The sequence below is a fragment of the Microchirus variegatus genome (assembly GCF_963457635.1).
Source record: "Microchirus variegatus genome assembly, chromosome: 14".
In the NCBI taxonomy this organism is placed as follows: Eukaryota; Metazoa; Chordata; class Actinopteri; order Pleuronectiformes; family Soleidae; genus Microchirus; species Microchirus variegatus.
In genome coordinates this window covers 1,977,682-2,003,199 of record NC_139815.1, presented here as the reverse complement: position 1 = coordinate 2,003,199, position 25,518 = coordinate 1,977,682, and the positions used below count along the sequence as shown (strand labels likewise).

The following is a 25,518-nucleotide window of genomic DNA, read 5'->3' as shown; positions in this document are numbered from 1 at the left end:
GGCGTTGAGGGGAGGGGAGGGGCGGGGCGGTGTTGGGAGTGGATCTCAGGACTGTCTCTGTGTTTCTGAAGAATCTGAAAAGCTTCTGAACTGTCAGCGTTCTGTCAGCGCGGCCCCTGAACCTGTTTGATGGGTTTGACTTTGTGTGGCGTTAGCACATTTGAGCGAGGAGGGAGGAAGGAAGGAAGATAGGGAGGGAGGAAGGAAGGAACGGAGGAAGGGAGGGAGGGGAAAAGCACAGGGGGACAATGAGAGACAGACAGAGGAGAAAGAAAGAAGATGTGATGTGTCTGCTGTCATCAGAAAGAAAGAGAAAAAAGAAAGAAAGGAATGAGGTAAGGAAGGAACGGAGTGGGGAGGAAGAAGGGAAGGAAGGGAGGAAAGGAAGAGAGAAACAGGAGGTAAGGAATGAAGGAAGGAAGTGAGTGGGGGGAGGAAGGAAGACAAGGAGAGAGGGACAGAGAAGGTAAGGAATGAAGGCATAGGAAGGAAGGGAGTGAGGGAAGGAAACAGGGTAGGGGGAGAGAGAGGAAGATGAGGAGAGAGGAACAGAGGAGGTAAGGAATGAAGGAAGGAAGGAAGGAAACAAGGATATATTACAATATATTGCCCCATAGGAAGGAAGGAATCAACAAAGGAAGGAAGGAAAGGAGTGAGGGGCGAGAAAGAATGAAAGAAAAAAGAATGAATGAAAAATGCAGACTGCTCCTTTAAATAAACAGGAAGTAACTGACAGCAGAACAAACTCACGCTGATGAATAAACTGTTTAATGATGGTTCTGATGTTTCTACTCAACACACCTAACATTTTGTCCCCTCTCCTCCTCTCCTCTTCCTCTCCTCCTCCTCCTCCTCCTCCTCCTCCTCTGTGTCTCCAGATGTTGGCGATGACTCGGCGAAAGCAGCGGGAAACCTTCAGCCGCCGCCGCCGCAGCATCGTGAGCGCAGCCTGGCCTCGTCCTCCAAGGACTGTCCCTACTGCGGCAAGTCCTTCAGGACATCCCATCATCTGAAAGTTCACCTGCGGATACACACAGGTCAGTGAGTGTGTGTGTGTGTGTGTGTGTGTGTGTGCGTGTGTGTTACACACTGAGGCTCAGACTGACATATTGGTTCATGAATATTGGCCTAATCACATATTGGATTCACTCTGCCACTGATGTGATGGATATGATGATGCAGATGAATTGATTGCATATTAGTTTCGTAATTGATGAATTCTGCAGCGATCGAGTCTGGACATGAAAATAATAAACTAAAAAACTGAAAGAAAGAAAATAAGAAAGACAGAGAAAAAAGGAAGTAAGACGGAAGTATGAAGGAAGTAGAGGGAAAAGGGAACAGTAGAATGTGAAGAGTGAAAGAGAGAAGGAAGGAAGAATGGGAGAGAGGGAGGGAGGAACACAGGAAGTAAGGAAGAAATCAAGGTAGGAAGGAAGGAAGGAGTCAGAGAGAGAACGGGAGGAGGATAGAATGAGGAGGGGGTAATGAAGAAAGAAAGAGTGGTAGAGAGGAAGATAAGGAGAGAGGAACCAAGGAGAGAAGGAATAAATGAATGTAGGCAGGAAGGAAGGAACAAAGGGAGAGTGTGGAGGAGCTAAGGAAGGAAGGAGTCAGAAAAAGAGAGAAAGGAGGATAAGGAGAGATGAATGGTGGAGGTGAAGAGGGAAGGAAGGAAAGAAAGAAGGAAGCGAGAAAGGAGGATAAGGAGATGGGAATGGAGGAGGTAAGGAAGGAGAGAGGGGAAGGAACGAAAGAACGAGAGAGAGTAGGATAAGGACAGAAGGGGTTGAGGAATGAAGGAAGGAGTCAGAGAGAAAGGAGAGCGAGACGAAGGAAGGAAGGATACAATACAGCATACTATATTTCTCAAGAAAGGAAGTAGGGAGGAAAGAAGGAAGGAAGAAAATGGACAGAATATTATTTTTTATCAAATGTAGGAAATAAAAAAATTGAATCTAAATCTAAATATCGTCTCATGTCCAAAACTTGATGTCTTTAACAAATAGTCTGACTTTATTTTTGCTTTTTACATCACATGAACACAGACACTGTCCCTCACTGTCTCTCACTGTCTCTCACTGTCCCTCACTGTCTCTTACTGTCTCTCACTGTCCCTCACTGTCCCTCACTGTCTCTCACTGTCTCTCACTGTCTCTCACTGTCCCTCACTGTCCCTCACTGTCTCTCACTGTCTCTCACTGTCCCTCACTGTCTCTCACTGTCCCTCACTGTCTCTCACTGTCTCTCACTGTCCCTCACTGTCCTTCACTGTCTCTCACTGTCTCTCACTGTCCCTCACTGTCTCTCACTGTCTCTCACTGTCTCTCACTGTCTCTCACTGTCCCTCACTGTCCCTCACTGTCTCTCACTGTCTCTCACTGTCCCTCACTGTCTCTCACTGTCCCTCACTGTCTCTCACTGTCTCTCACTGTCTCTCACTGTCTCTCACTGTCCCTCACTGTCCCTCACTGTCCTTCACTGTCTCTCACTGTCTCTCACTGTCCCTCACTGTCTCTCACTGTCTCTCACTGTCTCTCACTGTCTCTCACTGTCCCTCACTGTCCTTCACTGTCTCTCACTGTCCCTCACTGTCCCTCACTGTCTCTCACTGTCTCTCACTGTCCCTCACTGTCCCTCACTGTCCCTCACTGTCTCTCACTGTCTCTCACTGTCCCTCACTGTCCCAGCTCTCATTAACACAGCTGTGTCCTCTGATGATGTCACTCAGAGGACAATTTCACACTCGCTAAACTCTCAATAACTTTCCAGACCATACCACTGTGGGGGACACGTGTGGGGGGGACATGTCCCTCATAGATTCAGCGTTTTCCTTTGGTTTTTAAAAAAATGATTTCATCATGATTTCGTCCAAACCTCGAGGCTCCGGTGCTTGTGTGACGACCTGTCTCCTGTTTGGAGGCTGCAGAGCAGAGTAATGATGTGGACAAAAGCCAGGGTTTCGAACCCTCTGCGAGGTACAAACGCCCCACTGACTATTCAGGTTAGAGTCCCAACTAGGCCACGCAGAGGACGTGTGACAAACAAGGACACAGGGACGAGGACACAAGGAAAAAAAAACAAGGATTTAACATCAGCTCACAGCGGAAGTTTACAAACCACTTGTTCTCTCACACCAAACTCCATAGAGAAAACCAGCGTTTTTAGCCTGTGGGGACACAGGAGTCTCTCGTCTTCTGCTGCCTCTTTGCTTCACTTTGTGTCACTTAGATGAATCTGGAGAGAAGATTCCACACACTGCAGTCACCAAATAACACATTTGAACTTAGTGATGGAAGCAGCAGTGGATGAAGAACTCCTGTGCGCTGTGATGTAAAATCGCTCTTTTTCCCTGTGGAATTTGGTGCTGCAGAGTAAGCGCTTTTAAAAAAAAAGGGACACAAATCTCAGTTTCCTGTTGGAAAAGGCAGCTTAATAGCGGGAATAAAGCCGTAAACATATCTGGGAGATATTTGCAGACTCGAGTGGACATAATTTTTATGAGGTGAGCCTTTTGTTAAAGGTCCACTCTGTAAGATTTACAAGAGTTTGTGGTCAGAAATGGAAAATATTACCTAGTAACAGTGTATTATTGCTTTTTACCATCGTTCCTCCATTTCCATGCAGCAGAGCATGCATTTTGAATTAGAAGCAAACTTTGTCTGTTGCAATCTGCATTGTCACCATTAGATGTCACTAATTCTTACATACTAGACCTTTAAGTGGCTAAAATCTGTTTGCATTCATGTTTTCACTGAGAGCAAAACAAACATAAACACATACATTTCAACTAAAAAGTTGCAAAAATTCAGCAAAAATTTGTTCTGGGACCAAAAATAATCTTGCATGTTATTACAAAGAATATTATTTTTAAGAAAAATGTCAACATTTGCAGAAAAAACAATTATTTATTTAGGATTTAAGCATTTTTATACATTTTCACTTTTAAGGCTATACAAGTTTTCAGTCTTAGTATATAGTTTTTCCAAAATTACAATAATCATCATTACAAGAGCATAATTTAGCTGCTTATTTACAGCCTAATCTGTAATTTTATGCTTATTGTTAAGGTTTTTAAAACATAAACACGTATATTTTAAATAAAAAGCTGGACAAATCTAGCAAAATTTGTTCTGGGACCCAAAAAAATCTCCCACGACCCATTTGTGGGTCCCAACCCACTCTTTGGGAACCTCTGGGGTCAGGTTAAAAATGCGTGTTATTAAAAAGAATATTGTTTTTCAGTGTTCCCAACATGAACATAAAGTAGAGCGGGAGGAAAAAGAAACAGAGAGAAAATGTTCCTCAAATCTATCAAACATTTGTTCCGCTCACTTCTTCAAGATGTTTCCTGAAGAGCGTTGAGCGTTTGACCGCGCTGACCTCTTTCATTAGTTCCTACTCTTCACTGTGAAGTAATCCTCGCGGTGCCCGGTGAAGACGCTGAGGCTGAAACGCTCTCGACTGAAAATGGAAATCCCTTACAGCTGAGAGAAATCAAAGCTGTCATTTTTTTCTTTCTCTCCCTTTCTTTCTTTTATTCGCCTTCTGTGTCTCCTTTGCTTTATTTCCCCCCCTCCCTCTTTCTTCACTTAAAAGGCCGAGTGAGAGACCACCAGTGCTGTTATCCACTCTGTTGTGTCCTCACAAGATGAAGACGTCCATGTCCGGAGAACATGCAGGACATAGACGTGGAGTCAGTGCTGGCTTTTTCAGCATCTGTTATCTGGTGCTGAGAGAGAGCTGAGTTATGTGTGCTTTGAGTAGTTCAGTAAGGATACCCGTGAGGGCCCTATTTTATTATGGAGAAAGTGGAGACCTCAGCTCAGGCCTGATGTTGGCTCCCACTGCAAAACACACACAGTAAACTGTAGTTTAAAGCTGAAGTGTGTAAGTTTTTTCCGTGATGCAGTTCTAGCACGACTCAGCAGTGCTACCTGGAGTTTTTTCTTTTTAGTTCCTGCTCTGACGAGGTTCAGCTGCGCCGATACTAAAATGTGACGTCAACAGACTGCCAGCCACTGATAGGTCAGAGAGTGTCGTCACTGAAGAGTAATGAGCGTGACTGTGAGAATCAAAGCCAACAATGTCCAACTGTAGATTAAAGTTAAAAAGACTTTTAAAAAATCCCTGAAAACATGCGTTAATCTCCAACATTTAGCAAAGCAAATGTCTAAAATGTCCATATTTAACAGAGGAGTCTGGTGTTTCACGGCAGTTTCGTGATATGATGACTCCGCCCACATTGAGGAGGAGCTATGAAGTCATGGAAAACAACGTGACTGACACCAAACTGAATCGAGTCAAGTAGAGCTAAAACTGTATAATAGAAAAGTGACATTTGTGTGTATACAGCAGCAGAGCAGGAGTGGGCGGAGACAGAGACAAGTTTGTTTTTTCGGGAAAACTCCAGCACCTCAATGTTGATGTTTCCTCCATATGTCTTGACGTAAAATAAATCACTTCGTGATTGCAGCGCGGTGTCAATGAGCTAAACACTTATTTTTATCTATCTATCTATCTATCTTTACAAAGTTACGCTCTTACAGTGTTAACATTTCTCAGTTCCACATTTAAATTCCACGCAGAGTGAAGTAAAAAAAAAAAAGGCTAAAAACAAACGTGGAGTCTTGTGCAGCTGGCAGCACAAAGTGAGAAAGGTTAGAAAAAGGAAGGATGTTGTCTTTTTGGGGGGGGGAGAGGAATGTATGGTTGGACGCGCGCCTGTCCAAGCACAGGTTGAGCATCCGTCGTGCACTCGCGCTGCGGGGAGAGGAGCAGCTTGATGCATCCCCAACATGTGGCCTTTAAATCATCCCCATAACCTAATCATCGCGGCTCCACTGTGACACCGTGATTACATCCACGAGATGACTTTTACAGCGGCTAAAGATCCTCTCTGTGCCGCGGTGACAATGCAGGGGAAAATGCACAGATGACAGCGTCACCCTAATGCAGTGTGAGTGACACAATGGAATTGCTTACCGAGCCGGTGGCGGTGGCGGCATTGTGCGACGCCACGCCGAGATTAATGAGCGACTAACGCCGGCTTGAAAGCAACGAAGTGAATTTAAATTCCTCCAAAAGTTAAAGAGCTAATGTTACAGTATTAATTTCCTCTTGAACACTGAGTGTGTGTGTGTGTGTGTGTGTGTGTGGGGGGGGGGGAAATATCCATTAGCAAAATTAACCACAGTGTTCAAGGTAGCTAACATTGTGCCTGCCTGCCGCCGCCGCTGCTGCTGCGGTGCTACAGTGTGGGGCCACGGCTAATGAACACACTGCAGAGGGTGATATTTCATTATACAAATTAATGCTCACATTTTAATGGGAAAGTCACATAATGAATCTAGGCTTCAGTGACAGCAATTAGAGGCCCAGATTGTCCCCTTCTGGACAAGGCACTATTTAGCAGTAAGCAGCTGTGTGTAAAAAAATAAAAAAGGTTTCAACCTCCCCCCCCCCACCACCCCCCTCGCTCTTGACAATAGCCACACATAACTTCAGGCAGGGCTGCATAACCAATAAGAGTCCCTGCTCACCTTTAAACGAAGAGAGGCTGAGACAAAGAGAGGGAAGGGAGGGAGGGGGAGGAAGAGGGAGAGGCAAGACTTGCCCGTGTCACTTAACCTTAACCCAACCTTGTAATCAGGATGAATCAAGAGGGACCTGTGGTCTCCCACCCACATTCTTCTCACTCCTGCGTTCCCTGCCTCCTCTTTTCTCCCATCATTCATCCAACATCTTCTTTCCTTATATACTTTCTTCTCCCCCTGTGCTTTCTCTCCTTTTACAATTGTACGTTTCCATTTCTTTCTTCACTGACAACACTGGAAACTGACGTTTGTAAATCATCCACTTACACACACCAAACTCCATTGAGAAAATCAGCGGGTTTTTTTTTTTTAAGCCCACAGAGACACAGGAAGGAGCCGCTGGTCTGTTGCTGCCCCGTGTGGCAGGTTTGTGTCACTGTCGTTAATCCGAACAAAGGATTTCAAACACATAAAGTCACAGAATCACACATTTTTAACTCACTAATAGAGGCAGTGGTGGATCCGCACTTGTGTTCCTGTGTAATGTAAAAATTGCTGATTTTCTCAATGGGGTTTGGTGCAGGTGACGCAGACGTCTATGAAAGCGGCACAAATTGCAGTTTCCTGTTTAAAAAAACAGTCAAATAAAAACAGTGAGCATATTCTTGGATATATTATAGACTTAAGCTGAGGTAGATTTTATGAGATGAGTATTTTGTTCAGTGGCTAAAAGCATATTTCCCTCCCCCAACAACTGGGACATTAAAACACTGTTGCACTGTTCAGTCACCAGACTTTATTTCTGAATCAGTCCTTCATGCACTAACCTGGTGCTGTAAATAAAATAAAAAATAACACCACATGTGTATTAATCCACAGCTAAAAGTAGTCACCAACAAATAAACTCTTTACTTTTCTTCCCTCAGACTGAGAGTCTTATTTTTCTCAGGAGGAACCCTGGAAAATAACAGCCTCATCCTTAAATGCAGCACATTTTGCCATTGGGCGGACATATTTATCCAAACTTCCATGATATGATGTCCATGATGTCACTGTCCGTCCCCCCGAGGCAACTGAACTTTTAACCCTGGAACGTGTGAGGGCCATTTCCATCCCACTGTGAGCTCAAACCTGCAGTGAAACTCAGTGAACGACACAAGTCAAAGGTTCACTTTGACACTTTTTCTCACCATTAAACGGCCTTTTCTGACTGGAAACTGTTTGTAAACCAAACCCCATTGAAAATAAAAACAAAAACATTTTTAGCCCGTGTTGACACAGAAGCTTCTGGTCTACTGCTGCCTCCTGTGGTCACTTTGTGTCACTGAGATAAATCCAAACAAAATATTTGAAACACCAAAGTCACAAAATAAGACATTTGAACTTAGTGCTGGAGGCAGCAGTTGATCAACAACTGTGTGCTGTGATGTTAAAATCACTGATTTTCTCTATGGGCTTTGGTGTGGGAGAGTGAGTGGTGAACAAACTTAAGTTACCAATTCAAAAACTTTACACATTTTTAAGAATCTGTTGCTTTATCTCACCTTTAGACAGACTTTCCCAACAGGAATCTGAAGAGCGTAAACCACTCACTCTCCCTAGAGAAAATCAGTGATTTTACTGGTCTACTGCTGCCTCGTGTGGTCACTTTGGGTCACTGTGATGAATCTGAACGAAGGATTTTAAATGCTAAAGTCACAGAAACAAGACATTTTGAACTTAGTGCTGGAGGCAGCAGTGGATCAACAGCTCCTGTGTGCTGTCATGTTAAAATCACTGGTTTTCTCTATGGACGTTGGTGCTGGACAGGCACATGCTTTACAAAATGAATGAAACTTGAGTTTCAATTGATCAAACGCTGTCTCACAAACAAGATGAAGTTGTTAAAAGAATTCCCCAAGATATCGTAGACAGGCTTAAAGATAAATGTGGTCATTTATGGGCTAAAAATCCGTCTACTGTGTCTTTAAAACAGATAACAAACACTCTCTCTCACCAACCCCCCCCCCCCCTTATTTTCCTTGCGGGGCCAAATGGTAATTCTTCATCTAGTATGTCACGTCCATATCTAATCACTTTAATTGGCCGTCTGTAAAAGGTTTGATGTATTTATCTTGACTTGATTCTGCGGCGCTGTCACTCTTTCGCACAAAAGCCAGATGAAATAAGAACGCGCGGCCGTGACGTGCGAGCGAGCGAGCGAGCGGACGGACGAACACAGTGTGGAGGAGCAGAGCACGGCAGTGCGGCCGTAATCAGGAGACGGATCGTTTACTGCCGCAGATGTGTCACTTAGATGTTTTACGAGCTGGAGACTTGGGAGTCAAAGGCCGGACGCGATGATTCATCCAATCCTTCACCTTTTTTTTTTTGGGTGGTGCAAATTAGTGCCCTCCCTCCCAAAAAAAAAGAAGTATTTTTGACTCTCCAAATATAATAATCTCCCTGGTTCTTCTTCCGCAGTTGGCATCGCGATCCGTCATGTGGCTGGGAGGTTGTGCTGTTTGCGCTGATATCAATTAAAAGTGGATTAACGGGTACATAATGACCTTTAGCAGTAAATTGTGTGTAATGTTGCAAGGCAGGATACAGTATATTCCCCAGATGTCACACCAGGCCCCTGACGTATGATGGAGCAGATGTCTTAGCCGGTCCAAATGGCCTTCTAAGACACACACACACACACACACACACACACACACACACACACACACACACACACACACACACACACATGCATAAACATGTGTTCACACACATTCCAAATGGCGCTCACACGTAAACACGAGTAGATCTCGCCTCTCTCTCGCTCTTCCTGTCTGAGATATATTTAAATTCCTAATTTTAATAAAAGATCGGGAATAAGCCGACGACTCTCCGAGGATATTTATCTCCAGTTCGTCGTCCTCCGTAAACACCGGCGCGCGTGCGTTGGGGGGGGGGGGGGGGGGGGGCGTGGCCGTAACACACAATCTGCTTCCATTTTCATTATGGTTTTTAGATATGTGTACGCTACATTAATCTTTATTTTCCTCCTTCTTCATGAACATTAACAACCTTTTATAAAGGGAAGAGGAGGAGAGGAAAGGAGAGGGGGGGGGGGGGGGGAGGAAAGATCAGATCAGTCTAATTTCTGTCTAATTTGGCTCCTAGAATATCATTTTGTCCAGTTAGAGGAATTGAGAATGATCATTTGCATCAGGGACGTTTCCTTATTAAATCAGCGGCCGAGGCCTGTGTTCGGCGGCGCACAGGAGAAGCACTTATTGGGTTAAAAGCTCATCTCGTACGGTTTTATTTTAAATATACTCTGTGCTCCGTAGCCACTCTAGTGTAAGAGAAAAGATATCAAATCACTGTCTTTCTATCTATAGTCGAGGCGATCTGTCTCCTCCTCCTCCTCCTCCTCCTCCTCCTCCTCCCTGTGCCTTTTTTTATTTTTTATTTTTCATTCTTTTGTCCTCTCTCTCTCTTTCTCTCTTCGGCATTTCCACCTTCAATTTTCTTTTGTACACCCTCCCATTCTTTTCTCCCCCCCCCCACCACCTCCCCTATATCAATATTGTATTGAGTTGGTGTTTGTGGCCCTTTATTTGAGAACTCTGCAGTAGGTCTGCAGATCGCAGAGTCTTTTTCTGGAATGGTGCCCTCTAAATAATGATAAATTACTTGAGCAGTATGCCATTTGCTAATTATATCCATGATTTACTACACAGCCCGACTTAAATCATTCAAGCCAGCCTTGCGTAACAATGCCTCTTTTTTTTCCTCTCTCTCTCCCCTTTTTATAAAATGGTTTCCATGTGTATAATCTGAACACTTTAAGACCATATTCAGAATTGAATAAACATACAGAAACACACACACACACACACACACACACACACACACACACACACCAGCAGTCATCCATTTTGCACATTTCCTTTTCCACTAATACTCATTTCTTTTCATGCCTCTCACATCAATTCCACTCTGGGAAGTTTTTAAATGTATACACGCACAAAAAAGAAGAAAAAAAAAGTAAATGAATTAATAAAGAAAAAAAAAGAACTAGCTTTGCATTTTTTTCTACCCCCCCATGCCCCCCCCCTCTCTGTTCTTTGTTTAATGAATCCAAAGCTGGCTCGGGCTCCAAGCCTATTATAATTGCTTGCAGGATGTGTTCTATTTCAGCATAAGTATCATTGCAGTGGAAGATCCACTTCTGGCAGAATAATGCTGCTGCTTATATACCGTCATCATCATCAGCAGCAGCAGCAGCGTTGAACATGAACATAGGGCCCGAGCAGCAGAAATACATACATGTAAATGTCGCACGGCCACGTCCAAAGAGCCTCTTTCAAACTGTTATAAATCACTTTGATCCGTGTTTTCCTGATTTCTTACTTTATCACAGAGAACATGTGCTTCACACGTGTGTGTGTTTCCCCGCATGCTCGTTATTTTATCGTCTTAAATAGTCACAGAGTTTAGTCTAATACACTTTTTATATATTATATTACAGAGTCACTTCAAACTTTTGTGCAACACTCTCTCTCTCTCTCTCTCTCTCTCTCTCTCTCAGGAGACGTCGTGTTTAATCTGTTTCTCACCGTCACGTTAGATTAATCTGTTGATTATTTTCCTGGATAAATGAGATGAGTCGTCCTCAAAATGTCAAGACTTTGTTGATCCATGTTTCCCAAACTCAGTTTTAAGAAAAGATCCACATTTAAGAAGCTGTAAAAGGTAGAGAATGAAGTGAGAGAGAATTCAAGAGATATAGAGAAAATAATCCTTGAAGTGTTATTTTATTGTGATTTCCCTGACTTTGACGGACTATTACGATATATTTACAATATCAACGCGTTATATTTGTCATAAAATAACAAAAATCTAACAGAAAACATAATTATACTGCTGTTACTTTGTCGTTGAGTCGCTTCAAACTTTTGTGCGACACTCTCTCTCTCTCTCTCAGGAGACGTCGTGTTTAATCTGTTTCTCACCATCACGTTTCACGTTAGATTAATCTGTTGATTATTTTCTCGATGAATGAGATGAGTCGTCGTCGTCAAAATGTCGAGATGCTGTTGATCCGTGTTTCCCAAACAACAGTGTTTTAAGAAAAGGTTCACATTTAAGAAGCTGAAAAAACTGCTTTGTCAGACTATGACGATCTATTTGCAATGTCAAAAATGTTGTTTCGTACATCGTTTGCGTTGTTTTGGTCATAAAGTGACCAGAGAGATATTGACAGAACACAGATTATGCTGCGTTTGTCACTGAGTCACTTCAAACTTTTGTAAAACACTCTAACGAGACGTCACGTTTCAGCGTCGATTAATCTGTCGATAAATAGACGAGTCGTCCTCAAAATGTCAAGATTCTGTTGATCAAAAATAATGACGTTCTCAAATGTCTTGTTTTTAATCCACAAACCAAAATTATTGTATGTTTTAATTATTAAAATAAAATCAAAATAGTTAATTCTGCTGATTTAGCAACTCATTGGTCATGTTAGTTCTAAAATGTTGTTTTATTGTGATTTCACTGGCTTTCATACATTGTTTGCGTTGTTTTTGTCATAAAATAAAAAAACATCACATTCTCTGGCATTTTATGAGTTCTATACAGAATTTGAAGATAAACTCCCATTTTTACTGTAATATAAATCACTTTGATCAGTGTTTCCTGGTTGTTCTTCGTCATACGGAGCTTCCCCGATACAAGCATGTGCTTCGCATGTGTCGTCTGCTCATTATTTCATCTTAAATACTCACAGACTTGTTTTTACGTCACAGTTTATCTTCTAGTTGTGTAAAAAACTGTTACTGTTACTTTCTCACCGAGTCTCTTCAGGCTTTTGTCCAAAAAAAATAACTACTTTAATCTACACCATTGATTAACCTGTCGATCGCTTGTCTGCAGAATGTCAGAAAATGTTGATCAGTGCGTCCCAAACCACAAAATAATGACGTTCTCAAATGTCTTGTTTTTGTCCACAAACCAAGCGTCAATCAGTTTTAGTGATCTCTTTGTTTAAATGGAGCAAAGACACGCTGAAAAATCAAGAACAAAAACACTGAATCTGAATCAAAATAGTTGATGATTAATTTAGTGATGTATTAGTCGTGTTACCTTACTTCTCATGGTGAAATCATTTGACTGGAAAGAGAAAACGTCTCAGTTTTATTCAGACTTCACTTTAAAGTTACAGTTTCATGTCATAAATGTTGTTTCATACACCATACGCCTCGTGTTATTTATATCCAGCTGTGACTAAAGTAAAGTAAACACAAGAACAACACTTTTGTTCTGCGATGATTCATTTTGTCATAAAACAACAACAAAAACAACATCAGATTCTGGGATATTTTTAAGTAAACAGTGATAGTTGACAGTGACTCATTTTAACAATCGGGAGTCACGTAAACATGACGTCATGCAGGTCTTTTTTCCGTATAGAATCGTCTTCTACACTTTTGTATATGTATATATTAGTATTATCTTCTCTGTTATCTGTCCTTTACGGTGCACTGCAGTGGACAAACAGCGGGTTTTCAGAAAGGTCTGGCGCCGCGGCTGATTTACGCTTTTCCAGATAAACTGCAAATAGGGGGGCGATACGTGAGATATTGCTCTGTGGTCGTTGGGGCACGGACCTGACAGCGAACAAGGCCAGAACAGAGGCGTGATGACCCCCACCACACACACACACACACACACACACACACACACACACACACACAGAAAGCATCCAGACACTTTTGTTGTCACTTTAAAATATTATCTCATACACTGGACTGAAAGCACCATATGGTGAAATGTGTTGTGTTGATGTGAGTGATGGCTCACTCTGTGAGACTGGATCAGACTGAAATCGACCCATATTCGGATTCTTTACTCTGCAGTGACACACACAAACACACACACACACACACACACACGAAAAAAAAAAAAAACGTGAGCTTCTTGGTCTGGATGTTTTTCATTGTCACCATTATCATATTTGTTCATTAGTTTTGCAGTTTATTTGATTTTGGGCTCTTTTTTTTCTCCCCCTTCAACACGCGGGAGTTTTGCATGTTTTATTGCATTTCTTTGCGAGCTCTTCTCATTTGACCTAATTTCCTTTGTTCGGGGAGGTTACATGACCCTAGGGTCCACACTCCCCGCTCCAATAAATAGATTTTGATATCCACTCAGTCTAATAATCAGGTTAATTATTCACTGTTTTTTTTTCTTCTTTCTTCTCTTTTTCTTGACCTCTCAGGAGAGAAACCCTATCGGTGCCCTCATTGTGACTACGCTGGGACCCAGTCTGCCAGTTTGAAGTACCACCTGGAGCGCCACCACCGCGAGCGTCAAAATGGCTCTGCCACCTCAGGCCCATCCTCTGGCCACACCCCCTCTTCTGACCACAAGGAGGATCATGGGAAGACAGCTAGCAGCGGTGGCATCTTTGCTCGACCAGATGTTCTCCGCAGTGTCTTCAAGGGGATGCCCCCAAACCTGGACTTTAGAGCAGGTCCTCTGCTGCCACATCAGTGGGCTTCAGCTGCTATGATGCCCCCCCACGACCGCGAGCGCGGAGACCGCCGCTATGACTCCGCCCCTTCAGCCGACAACCTGAAGACAGCCGACGCTCCTTCCTCCCTCGTCTCGACAGCGACGGACAGTCCTGCTAGCTTCTCTGACCTCAGCAGGGCCTACCAAACCATGATGGGAAACGGAGTCCACTTTCAAGGTTCCCTTCAGGCCTTTATGGACAACTTTGTCCTTGGCTCCATGAAGAAGGACATGAAGGACAGTCAGAGTCCAGTCCAGCTCCAGGCACAGCTCTACCATGACAACGGTGAGCCCAAAGCCAAACGCGCTGCCTCGGTCGAACAGGACAAAGAAGAAAAGCCTGAAGCCAAGAAGAGCTCAGGGCCTGGCAAACCTGGTTCCCAGTATGAACCGCTGGATCTGTCTGTGTCAGTCCGACCTGAGTCTGCATCTGGATCTCTTCCTGGCTCCTCAGTCACCATTCACGATAATGTGGCGTGGCACAGCTGCCTCTTCTGCGCCTTCTCCACCTCGTCGCTGGAGCTCATGGCTCTGCACCTCCAGGCCAACCACCTGGGCAAAGCCCAACTTCAGCGGCCCGACACAGGCAAAGAGCTTCACGGCGACGCCTCCCTCTTTCACTCCTCCAGCACCAAGACCTCTGGTGTGGCCCTGGACAAAGATGGAGACCGGGATGGAGAGAAGAATCACGGTGGCTGGAACAATCACATGGACCAGAGCTACAACCCCTTCCAGAGTGAGTTCTACAGACGGTTTGGTGGCTTGTACGATGGATCACCAAGCGCAAACCAGGCCCTTCAAGGGTTTATGAGTTCGGCAGAGCATGGTCTAGATCTACCCAGCCACACTTTTGGAGGAACATCTTCAGTTGTGGACGACCACGTTGGTGAGCAGAGCTCCCATGGAGATGCTGAGGATGACCAGGTGGGCTCGGATGATGATGTGGTAAAGGCCGGGGTGCACAGCTCCAGTGAGACACCCTCGGCAACTCCCAAGAGACAGCAGCAACAGAATCACTCTGACGGAGAGGAAGAGGATGGAGGAACGGCTGAAGAAGACGAGGACAGAGAGGAGGACGGTCAAATGGACATGGAGAGGGAGGACGGAGGAAGTCCAGCCTCAGACCACCTCAAACATCTCCAAGATGACTCCCTTCTGCCTGCGAGGAGCGGAGGTGGTCTGGTAGCATCTTCCTCCACCATGTCTCCACTCTCTCTGGTTCCCCAGAGCCAAACTCTGCCGCTGGAGAAGCAGTGGCAGCAGGGCCTGGGCCTCCTGTCCCCCGGTGCAGGACTGTTGAAGGCCGAGCAGCAGAGCCACCTGGAGCAGCAGATGAACATGCTGTCGGTCCTCAGAGCCTACAGCAACGACAACATCCCCGCGTTCAACGGTCTTGGAGGCGGAGCAGGAGGAGCAGCTGCGGGGGGCATGAAGAGGCCGGATCCACCTGGTGAGTGTTTAAAAAACAACAAAAAACCTACAGACAAACCTCCCACTCACATGTTCTCTATCTATATGTTCTCTGCTCATCCAGAAATAGTCAAACACTCATATATTCTGTTGGACCACCTTAAGCATGATTCACTGTTAGCCAAGATCTTGTATCTTTGTAAGTCTTTGTAAGTCTAAACAATGGTTTGAAAGTCTACATGATTTCAAAATCGGAATTTTCGTGCTTCAGTTACACATGTATCACATATATCTAAAAAAAAAAGAAAATCAAAAGAACCCTTTTTCCAATATTCCTGTTGGATTGAGGAGGTAGCGATGCCCTTAGTGTTCTTGGAGGAAAGTGCAAAGTCGCTGCCAATCAAGTCTTGTATGATTCTTTCGATGTCCCGCCTTACCCCTACACTACGTACCATTCAGGTGCATAAACTCCATTGGGGGAGGGGCCTAAGGTTCTCTTTGGTCCCTCTCTCTCTCTCGAGGCTCCTTGGTTTATTGTGTTATCACTCCAGATTTTTGCTACAGAGTTCTTGAAGTCCCCTTTGCAGCTCGTTTCAATCAGAAATACTTAAATAGCTGCTAAGATTAGAGCTTATGCTAATTGTTTTTTGTGATCATTTAAAAAAAACAACAACAAAAAAACATATATACTCACATCATATACTAGCCTATGCTAATTGTTGCTGAATTTACCCATGATTGTAACACTGCCCCCTACAGGCTTTTACGGTAGACTTCTCCATTATACAATTCTAGCTCGACAGAACTTTTTATTTTAGTAGCAAGTAGCGAGTGGAGCAGATAAATGCCGTAAAATGTGATGTTGACAGAGTGCCGGCCACTGATTGGTCAGAGAGTATCATGAGCGTGACGTCAGACACAAGAATCAAACCGAATTAAAAATTGTCGCATAAAAATGACACATCTGATACCCAAACTGAGTCGAGTCGAGTCGTGCTATAACTGATCAAGCAAAGAAAACTGAAAATATTCACATTTTGGAAGCTAAAAATCAAGTTAGTCATTACATTTTTCTTATTTTCAATGAGGAGAAAACACTGTTACACTCCGTATCAGTAGAGAGCCACACACACAAAAACTCACACGTGTTTGAAACACAAATTCAGTTTCTCCATCACCACACAGACCAGACAAACACACACATATATAGATATATACTGTATATGTGTGTGTGACACCCACGAAGGATCCTCAGACCCTCACTGAAGATCTCCAGATTGGCTCTGAAGTGATTTTAGCCTTATTTCAGGCAAGTTTAGAAGCTATCCGCCCGGTGACTAGCAACAGATTAATCTTTATTACACGTTTATATTACTGGGAGTGCAGCGCCTCCCTCCCACCCGGCAGCATGGAGGGAATAACCCTGGATGAGTCAGAGCAAGACCTCGGCTCCCCGTGCCGTCTCCTCCACATGTCTCTTAACTATCTTAGCTCTCATAAAGCCGGCTCCCAAAAGCCCATTACTTTATAAGACTCGTCGATCTATGACCCTGTGAAAAATGAACTGTCAACTTTCATGATTCTGCTAAGGTTATAGCCGCTCCTTGAGACTGAAGCAGGAACTCCTTTTTTCTTTTTTCCACCCGTTTTCCCTCTTCATTTTTTACAATGTTCTGCCGCCGCTTGGAGTCAGTTGCTAAAAAGTGTCTATATAAGAAGAAGAAGAAAGTAAAAAAAATGGAAAGTTGGCTCTGAGCTTTGAAACGGCGACTTTATAAAACCTGAAAATCAATCAATGTTTACATCAAATGCTGCACATGTTGATCAAAACACAGTGAATTATTCTCCATTTTGTTTTTACATTTTCATTGTTTTTTTTCTCTCCAGTTCAATACGTTCAAATGCTTCTCACAGTCATAAATCTTTTATTGTTGAGTGTAAAAAGAAAGGAATTTGCTGTCATGCTTCACATTTATGAAGATACGGTAAAGCAGAGGTCTCAAATATGAGGCTCGAGGGCCACATGTGGCCCGCCAGTCGAGGCCATGCGGCCCACTACTTAATATTTGTGAAGTATTGTGATTTATGGATAAACTTTGCATCTTTTTTCCAAAATTGTGCTTTATTTTCACTTGACTACACTACATGGTTGAGTTTCTTGCAGTAACAGATGTGTTAAGACATCCTTAGCAATAGTTAGCAGTGAACAAATATCGAATTGCGATTAATCTGACAGTTTGATTTGTGGAATAATTCTTAAAGTCAAGGCTCAGGTCAAAGTAATATTTATTATAACTGGTATGTGACAATCAAACATAGTTTTTTTTGTGATTTCATTATTGATTACAATTGTGATTTTGATTTCAAAATTAAAATGTTCAGGCATTAAATTGAACTTATTTGGAGTTCCACCTCAAATTTAAATTGAACAATATATAAAAGCATATAGAAGATAATTTAGGCCCTGATGTTGGTGATCATGAAATAAAATAAAGTAGCTTGCAGTGTTTAGGCACATAATGACATTGTGAAGGCATTTTTTCCACAATAAAAGCTTCATGTTAAAACAGTTTATATTAATTTCCGCCTAAGTTCCTGATCAGAACTCTGCGTCATGTCGTCAGACCCTCACATGTAAGTCTTTCCTCTTACATGTTGTCAGATTCGTCCACCCGTGACTCAGCCATTCGCTGTAATCTGAAATCCTGACGACTTATTATGTATCCAACTTCCTGGCAACGTACACACTATATTTATATTTACCCTCCAAATTTCTGGGATGGCACTCAAGACAGCAAAAAGAAGTACTGTATGTCTAAAAAGATATGTATGTAACACGAGTAAAGTAAAGACGTGTGACTTGTTGTTGCCGAGCGTGACCTTGTGTGATCCCGGCCTTCGGCGACAGATAATATGACACTCTATCCTTCATTCTGTGCGTCGAGCAGAATATTTTAGGCTCTGTGCCTTTTGTAAGAGTTGCAGGACGAGGGTTTGAGGGTCGTACGAGTGTGGTCACTCCTTTTCTTTTTTTTCTCCTCACTAAAAGTGAGTAAATGAAGTGGAGGCTCTTGGTGGAGGATGAGTGTGAATATTGACTGCATGCTATAGCCCACATGTGAAAACCCCACTGCAATACTTTAAAGTATTGATAGGATGATTACTGCTATTACTGTCTCTCCACTGCAGCCACAAGTACGGATGTTATATGTGATTACTATCATTATGACTTCTACAAAAAAGAAAAACGGCCACTTCAACAACAGGCTTTACCACATATGGATGTAAATGTAACACCACTCTTTTATTTTCTGTGAATGCTGGAAATGCTGACATACATTTTGACATTTGTACTATTACTATAGGATAGGCAACTGTATTTGTGTAGCACACGTTATACACAAGGGCAACTCAATGTGATTTATATAAAAACAGCATTTGGACACATAAAAATGTACAGTTTGAACAATATTGTAACATAAATACAGCAGAGTACATCATGATAAAACGAGAACAACAAGAAAACAACAAGTTAGACTGCATAAAACAATAATTTACTCACAAATTATTAAAAGAATGTACAGTGCAGAAAAAGATTTGAAAAAATAAAGTGCTAAATGGTTAGCATCTGAGTCCGGAAATGTTTTCAAAATTAAGATTGAGACGTTTTTTGTTTTATAATGGAGTGAATCATTTCGCTTTCTACCTATCTTTGCTGACATTTGCTGACTCAGTAAGCTGTTAGCTCAGTCTGTAACTGTTAGCCCAGTCTGTTAGCTGTTAGTTCAGTCTGTTAGCTGTTAGCTCAGTCTGCTAGTCGTTAGCTCAGTCTGTAACTGTTAGCCCAGTCTGTTAGCTGTTAGTTCAGTCTGTTAGCTGTTACTTCAGTCTGTTAGCTGTTAGTTCAGTGTCTTAGGTGTTCGCTCACTCTGTTAGCTGTTGGCTCAGTCTGTTAGCTGTTAGCTCAGTCTGTAACTGGTTCTCCAGTCTCTTAGCTGTTATGCTGCGTGCCAGAGCCCATCCAAACAAATGGGATGTGGGACTTATCCTACCTGGATTGTACTCGCTCCTACTTTTACCGTAGCCCTACATATCTTCATGCTAACGGATAACGACAACGACATAATTTCACGCCATAACATGAACAACAAGTTGTGATAAAATTGCTGTGTCTAAAACAACTCTACACGCATCAAAGTAAAGTTTATAGCCTATTTGTGTGACTCCATGGGCGCTGCCATTATTCTCCGACGTCATTTTGGTGAAGTCGGGGTAGGTCAATCAGCCCCAACTTTGGGAGTAGGAGGTCCCACTTCGACAGGTATTCCAGTGCACTTTTTCTCATTGGAGGTCGGATAAGTCCCACGTCCAACTGGTTTGGATGGGCTCTGGAACGCAGCATTAGTTCAGTTTGTTAGCTGTTAGCTCAGTCTGTTAGTTGTTAGCTCAGTCAGTTAGCTGTTAGCTCAGTCTGTTAGCTGTAAGTTCAGTCTGTTAGCTGTTAGCACAGTCTGTTTGTAGTTTTCGCTCCTCCGGGGCTAATTAGATTTTTTGCTCCACATCTAGCTGAGTTAAAGTTAATAACAATAAATGTATATATGATTATAAAAATAAACAAAACACCTATACAAAATAAATGTACATGATATAAAAGTAAAATTTAACCATGACGGTGTTAGCACTGATGGAATGATGCCACTTTTTACCACAGCTTTAAAAAAAAACAAAAAACATTTATAGTAAAAACTATTCACTATCCTCTCTTTCTCATTTATATATAAATATATAGATTTATTCATGTTTTTTCATGTGTCCACTTGTGAAGCCCTTTGTGTTGGTTGGAGAGGGCGGGGGCGGCAAAAAAAAAAAAGACGTCCCCCCAAAACTCAATTCAGACCTGGCGAAATGTGATTATCTGGAGTGGGTTTGCATTAGGTTTGTATGCAAATACGGCATAAATCATTAATATCGAAATTCTCCCCCTGAATCTATGGGACTTGTTGTAGGGCACGCACTGCACGTCTGGAGTGGCCGTCTCTTCATTTGTACGCCCAGAGGAGGAGGAGGAGGAGGAGGAGGAGGAGGAGGAAGAGGAGGACAGGGAGGAGGAGGAGGGGGGAGTTGGGCGCACATGAATCTACTTGCACCTCGACATATGACAAATACACACATATCTCTGTCCACCCACACGCATTCACACATTTAAAGCACACCTCCCTATATCGTGGCCCGGTATTTATCAATAAATGTCATTAGAGCAGCAGCAGCAGCAGCAGCAGCAGTAATCACACGACGTATCTGCTCACTGAGCTATGACGCTCCCGTGTGTCGAGACCGATATGAACCCCGGCGCCGCTCGTTGTTCCCGCTCTACGCTCTACATGTGCTTAACACAATCAATACTTGGAACGCAGCGGAGGCCTCTCCTCCTCCTCCTCCTCCTCCTCCTCCTCCTCGTCCTACACCGTCGCTGCCGTGCATTATCCAACACCAAGGCATTACATTATTCAAACGCCTGACCGTACACGTCGTGTTACTCGCATTACCCCGAGACCCTTCACTCATTTAATATGTGTAATGTTGACCAAGAGGTTGCGAGTGACATGCTGGAGAGGTGTTGATGTGACGGTGGGATTCTAGACCTTTAGAAGGACACTCTCACTCGTGATCATCATCAGATCATGACACTGAAAAGAGACTTTTCTACCAAGTTAGGGATGAGCAGATTTTGCCTCAATGTGACAATTTATAGGCTACATCCACACCCGTCATCAACTCTGTACCCTGATGTATGGACGACAGAGCTCTTCCTTGATCATATTATGGTCACTTACTACCTGGATAAATAAAGGATCAACGGTATTTTTATGCACTGGTTCACACAGATCTGATTGTGACTTCTTTCTGATTTATTTCTGACAGAAAATCTGCACTGGTGCTAATATAGTTTAAAAAATATATAAAATGTCAGTTTTTCATGTATTCAGATTCAGACTAGACACTAAAACTGCAGTGAGAAGTGTCAGTTTTGTCTATTTTTGGTCTGTTTTCGCTGGGAACCGCACACGTCACATGAAAAAAATTAAATAAATAGACGGGAAACAGAAATTCAAAAGTAGACGCACCTGCATTGTGAAAACATGAGTACTTAGATTGAGAACATGAAGGAGCACAGCAGTGATCTTGGTGTGAAGTTAACTGATTTACTTTAACTGCAATTTTGCTCCATGTAACAAAGAAAACCATCAAAATGGAATCATTTTAGTTTTTTTTGGACATTGTGAACATCATCATCATCGTCGTCACACCGGATCAACATTTCTCCACGTCCTCTCCCGTCTGTTGACACATTGACAGATGAGTCCGTTACAGGACTAATCGTTAGTTGCCGCCCTTCATCAGACTGATCGATAGTTGATATACGACTGACATCAATACTTATTTTAGCACGTTCTCTTTATTGCCTTTAACACAACGGCGTGGTGTAGGGAAAACGGGAGCTGAAACTGGTGTTTTCTATGCGAGATGTTTGGCGCGAGTGGATTTCTATATATACGTGACGTACGTTGCGGAATCTTCCGGTGTGACGTGAATCACAGGCACTGAGGATGTCCAAGTAGAAAACACCGTAACAACCAAGATTCACGGATCCAGCCACAAAATGAGCTCAAATGTCACTTTCAAGAAATACAACCAGAAATGTTGTCTTACCTTTGCTCTTTCTCAACAACTTATTTCCTCCGGATCAAAGAAGAACTACACTTCCCAGCATGCTTTGGGAACGTTTCCCAGGCCTGATTGGTCATTCCAGAGCAACATTAATCGCATTAATCGTTTGTTAGCTCGGAAAGTGCGGTTCGTTTAGGGAGGTGTGATTGAAGAGTGATGAGCATCCAGTTTCTAATGATTCCAACGTAAACATTGATGTTAGCTGATTTAATTTAGCTTACTAGGGCTGCAGCTATCAAATATTTTTGTAATTGTGTATTCGACCTATTATTCCTCGATTAATAGAGTAATCAGGTTTTAAAATAAATGTTTTTAATATTCGATTACAAAAATATTCGATTGCTGCAACCCTAGAACTCTGGTTCAACAAAAACACATCAAGGTGAACCAAATGCAGGAAGTGGACTACAACGCAGGGCATTGTGGGTAAACACGACCAAAACATGCGCACGTGTAGAACGATAGCCGGGAAACATGGAGTTATATATTATATATAATATGTGTCGTAATGTTCGGATCGGATTCAAAGTTCATCGTTTGTCTTCATCTTCTTCTTCAGTAATTCTCGCTGCAGCGCCTCTTCAGGCGAGGAGGGGAACGCGTGATACAAAAGGTTTGATTCTTGTTTCGCTAAAGTTCGACTGAATGCAGTGATTGAACCAATCGTACGGAGTCTAGAGACAAACAGATGTTTTTTTGTTTTTTTTTGGTCTCAGTTTCACCTTTTTGTTCATTTAATGACAAAGTCGAAGTTTCTGAAACAGCGTCCTGCTCCACACAAAACCCTAAAAATTATATTTTTGGAAAAACCAGGGTCCCAGAGTAAAAACGTAATAGATAAAATCATAATTTCCTTTCCTCAGAATGTAAATCAGGTGATGTGTGTGTGTGTGTGAGAGAGAGACAAGGACACTTCTGCTTCTCCTCCTCGTTTTCTCTGAAGTGAGAAAATCTTAAATTACAACAAGTTTACGACAAAGAAAAAAGTCCAACAACTCTGAGGTTGAGACGGGGACATTGAGAGGATGATTGACATTCAGATATCACAACTAATAATGAGTCACATAATGCCCCCCCCCCCCCCCCCCACACACACACCCCATCCCGCAGATAAGAAGCAGCCATTTTAGACTTAATGTTGGGCCATTTGCTTGTGCCATAAATGTAAAACCCTGCACATATAAAATATAAATAATGAGTTAATTAATGAGTTTCCCCCTGCGTGTATCCTTGCTGTGATGTCATTGGAGTCTTCGTCCTACAATTTAAGACATCTGGTTATGTGTTAGTCCGTGTGTGTGTGTGTGTGTGTCTCATGATTCAACGAAAATGCAAACAAACACATTTAAACATGAATATAATGTTCAGTCAAACGTTTAAAATCTTTATTTAACTCTGTTTTACAGTACGATATAGACATACATTGATTAAATAAAGGTGTCAAGATCATAATCTGATTAATCTTATTCTCATTTTGAAGTTTTAAGTCTTCAAATAAAAAAAGAAAACATTTATTTATCAAATTACTAATTGTATTTACTGTAATTATTCGGGGGACCTTTCTCGTGTCCTGACAGCAAATAAAGACGTCGTTATTTATTGAATTATTAGTGTATGGGATGAAATTAGCTGCTAAACTCGTCGTTAAATTTTGAAAAAATCCTGACATTCGTTCATAAATTAATGATTTAATGAGCAAATAAATTAGTAAATATAGCTGTTGACTTATTCATTTAACACTGAGACAGGGACAAAAAACTCCACCACAGTGTCACTGATACAGATTTGAACCACTTTACACATTTTTATCAGAGATATTAACATTAAATGCTCAATCTAATCAAGTTAGTATTTATTTAATAATTTAATAATAATAAATTAGTGTTGAATCGAATAATTTCTCCCTTAAGCCTTTACCCATGACCGGCAAATGTTAAGCTGCCCATAAAGAGACAAAATAAGGGGACATGTGTTACAATAAGTGATTAATCTGAATTAAAACTTCTCTCTCTCTCATGGAACATGGTCATGTGTTTTTAAAAACAAGGTGTGGCAGCGTCATGGCGACCATCGTCATGGCGACCAGAGTCCTGGACGTCACCTAAGGTTTAGGTCATTTAAGATTAGAGGATTTAGAGTTAGGTTTAAGATCAGGGTTTAAGGCAACGAGGCGTGTCCTCACAGAGGAAGGTAAACTCACTGTGTGTGTCTGTGTGTGTGTGTGTGTGAGATAGACACAGATTCTGTAAAGGAATGATGATAATTGAAGACATATGGTGTGGATTGTTGGTCTCGCTGTGAAGCACAGATGTAGTGGATCACACTTGGCATCGCTGGTGTAATTTTCACTTTTTTTTTCAGGCTTTAAGTGGAAGAAAAAGGTGGGCATAACAAACGCAGCCACACACACACACACATACAGTGTGCTGTTAACGCCAATGATCCTGTTTATGTAAACGCACAAACATCTCTCACCGCAGTTATAACAGTTCAAATCCTGCATTTATCGAACTACAGAGGCCTACAGAGGCCAGAAAGCATGTCCTTCAAAACATAAAACACATTCTCTGGCTGTAGTTTGTCCATGTGGGCCGCTGTAGAAACATGGCGGCACAAGACGACCGCCGCCGTAAAAACAAGACCCTCGCCTAAAGCATGTGTAAAGTCCAATTCAAACACTTATACAGACTGACTTTACAGCAGGAGAGATGAAGTTTGTGAAACCTCTCACTTTCCTGCACCAAACCCCATAGAGAAAATCACCAATTTTGCATCACAGCACACAGGAGTTCAAGTGTGTTATTTTGTCATGTCAGTGTAATTATTATAATATTTTTTAGGGACACAAACTGGCCACACGAGGCAGCAGTAGACCAGCAGTCCCTGTGTCGCCGCGAGCTAAAATCAATGATTTTCTCTATGGGGTTTGGTGCGGGAGAGTGAGTGTTTTACAAACTGCAGTTTCCTGTGGAATTAGGTTTTAGGCAACTCATTTAGTCATGTTCAAAAGTTTGGGGTCACTTAAAAATGTCCTTATTTTTCAAGGAAAAGCACTTTTCTTCAATGAATATAACATTAAATGAATCAGAAATACACTCTATACATTGTCAATGTGTTAAACGACTGTTCTAGCTGCAAATGTCTGGTTTTTAATGGAATATGTACATAGGTGTATAGAGGCCCATTTCCAGCGTTCTAATGGTACATTGTGTTTGCTAATGGCGTTAGAAGGTAGTGCATATAGTAGTGTATATAGTGCCCCGTGTGGCTAAAAGTGGCAACTGCAACA

General features: G+C 42.4%; 1 protein-coding gene across 1 annotated transcript in view; it reads left to right on the top strand.

Moving 5' to 3' along the window:
* znf536 (zinc finger protein 536) overlaps window positions 1-25,518 on the top strand; it is a gene marked incomplete at both ends in the record, with an annotated part of 171,991 nt that overhangs the window by 49,049 nt on the left and 97,424 nt on the right. Inside the window, 2 exons of the mRNA XM_083901001.1 lie at window positions 879-1,037; window positions 13,795-15,540. Coding sequence (XP_083757127.1) covers window positions 879-1,037; window positions 13,795-15,540 — 1,905 coding nt within the window. The remainder of the gene's footprint in view (window positions 1-878; window positions 1,038-13,794; window positions 15,541-25,518) is intronic.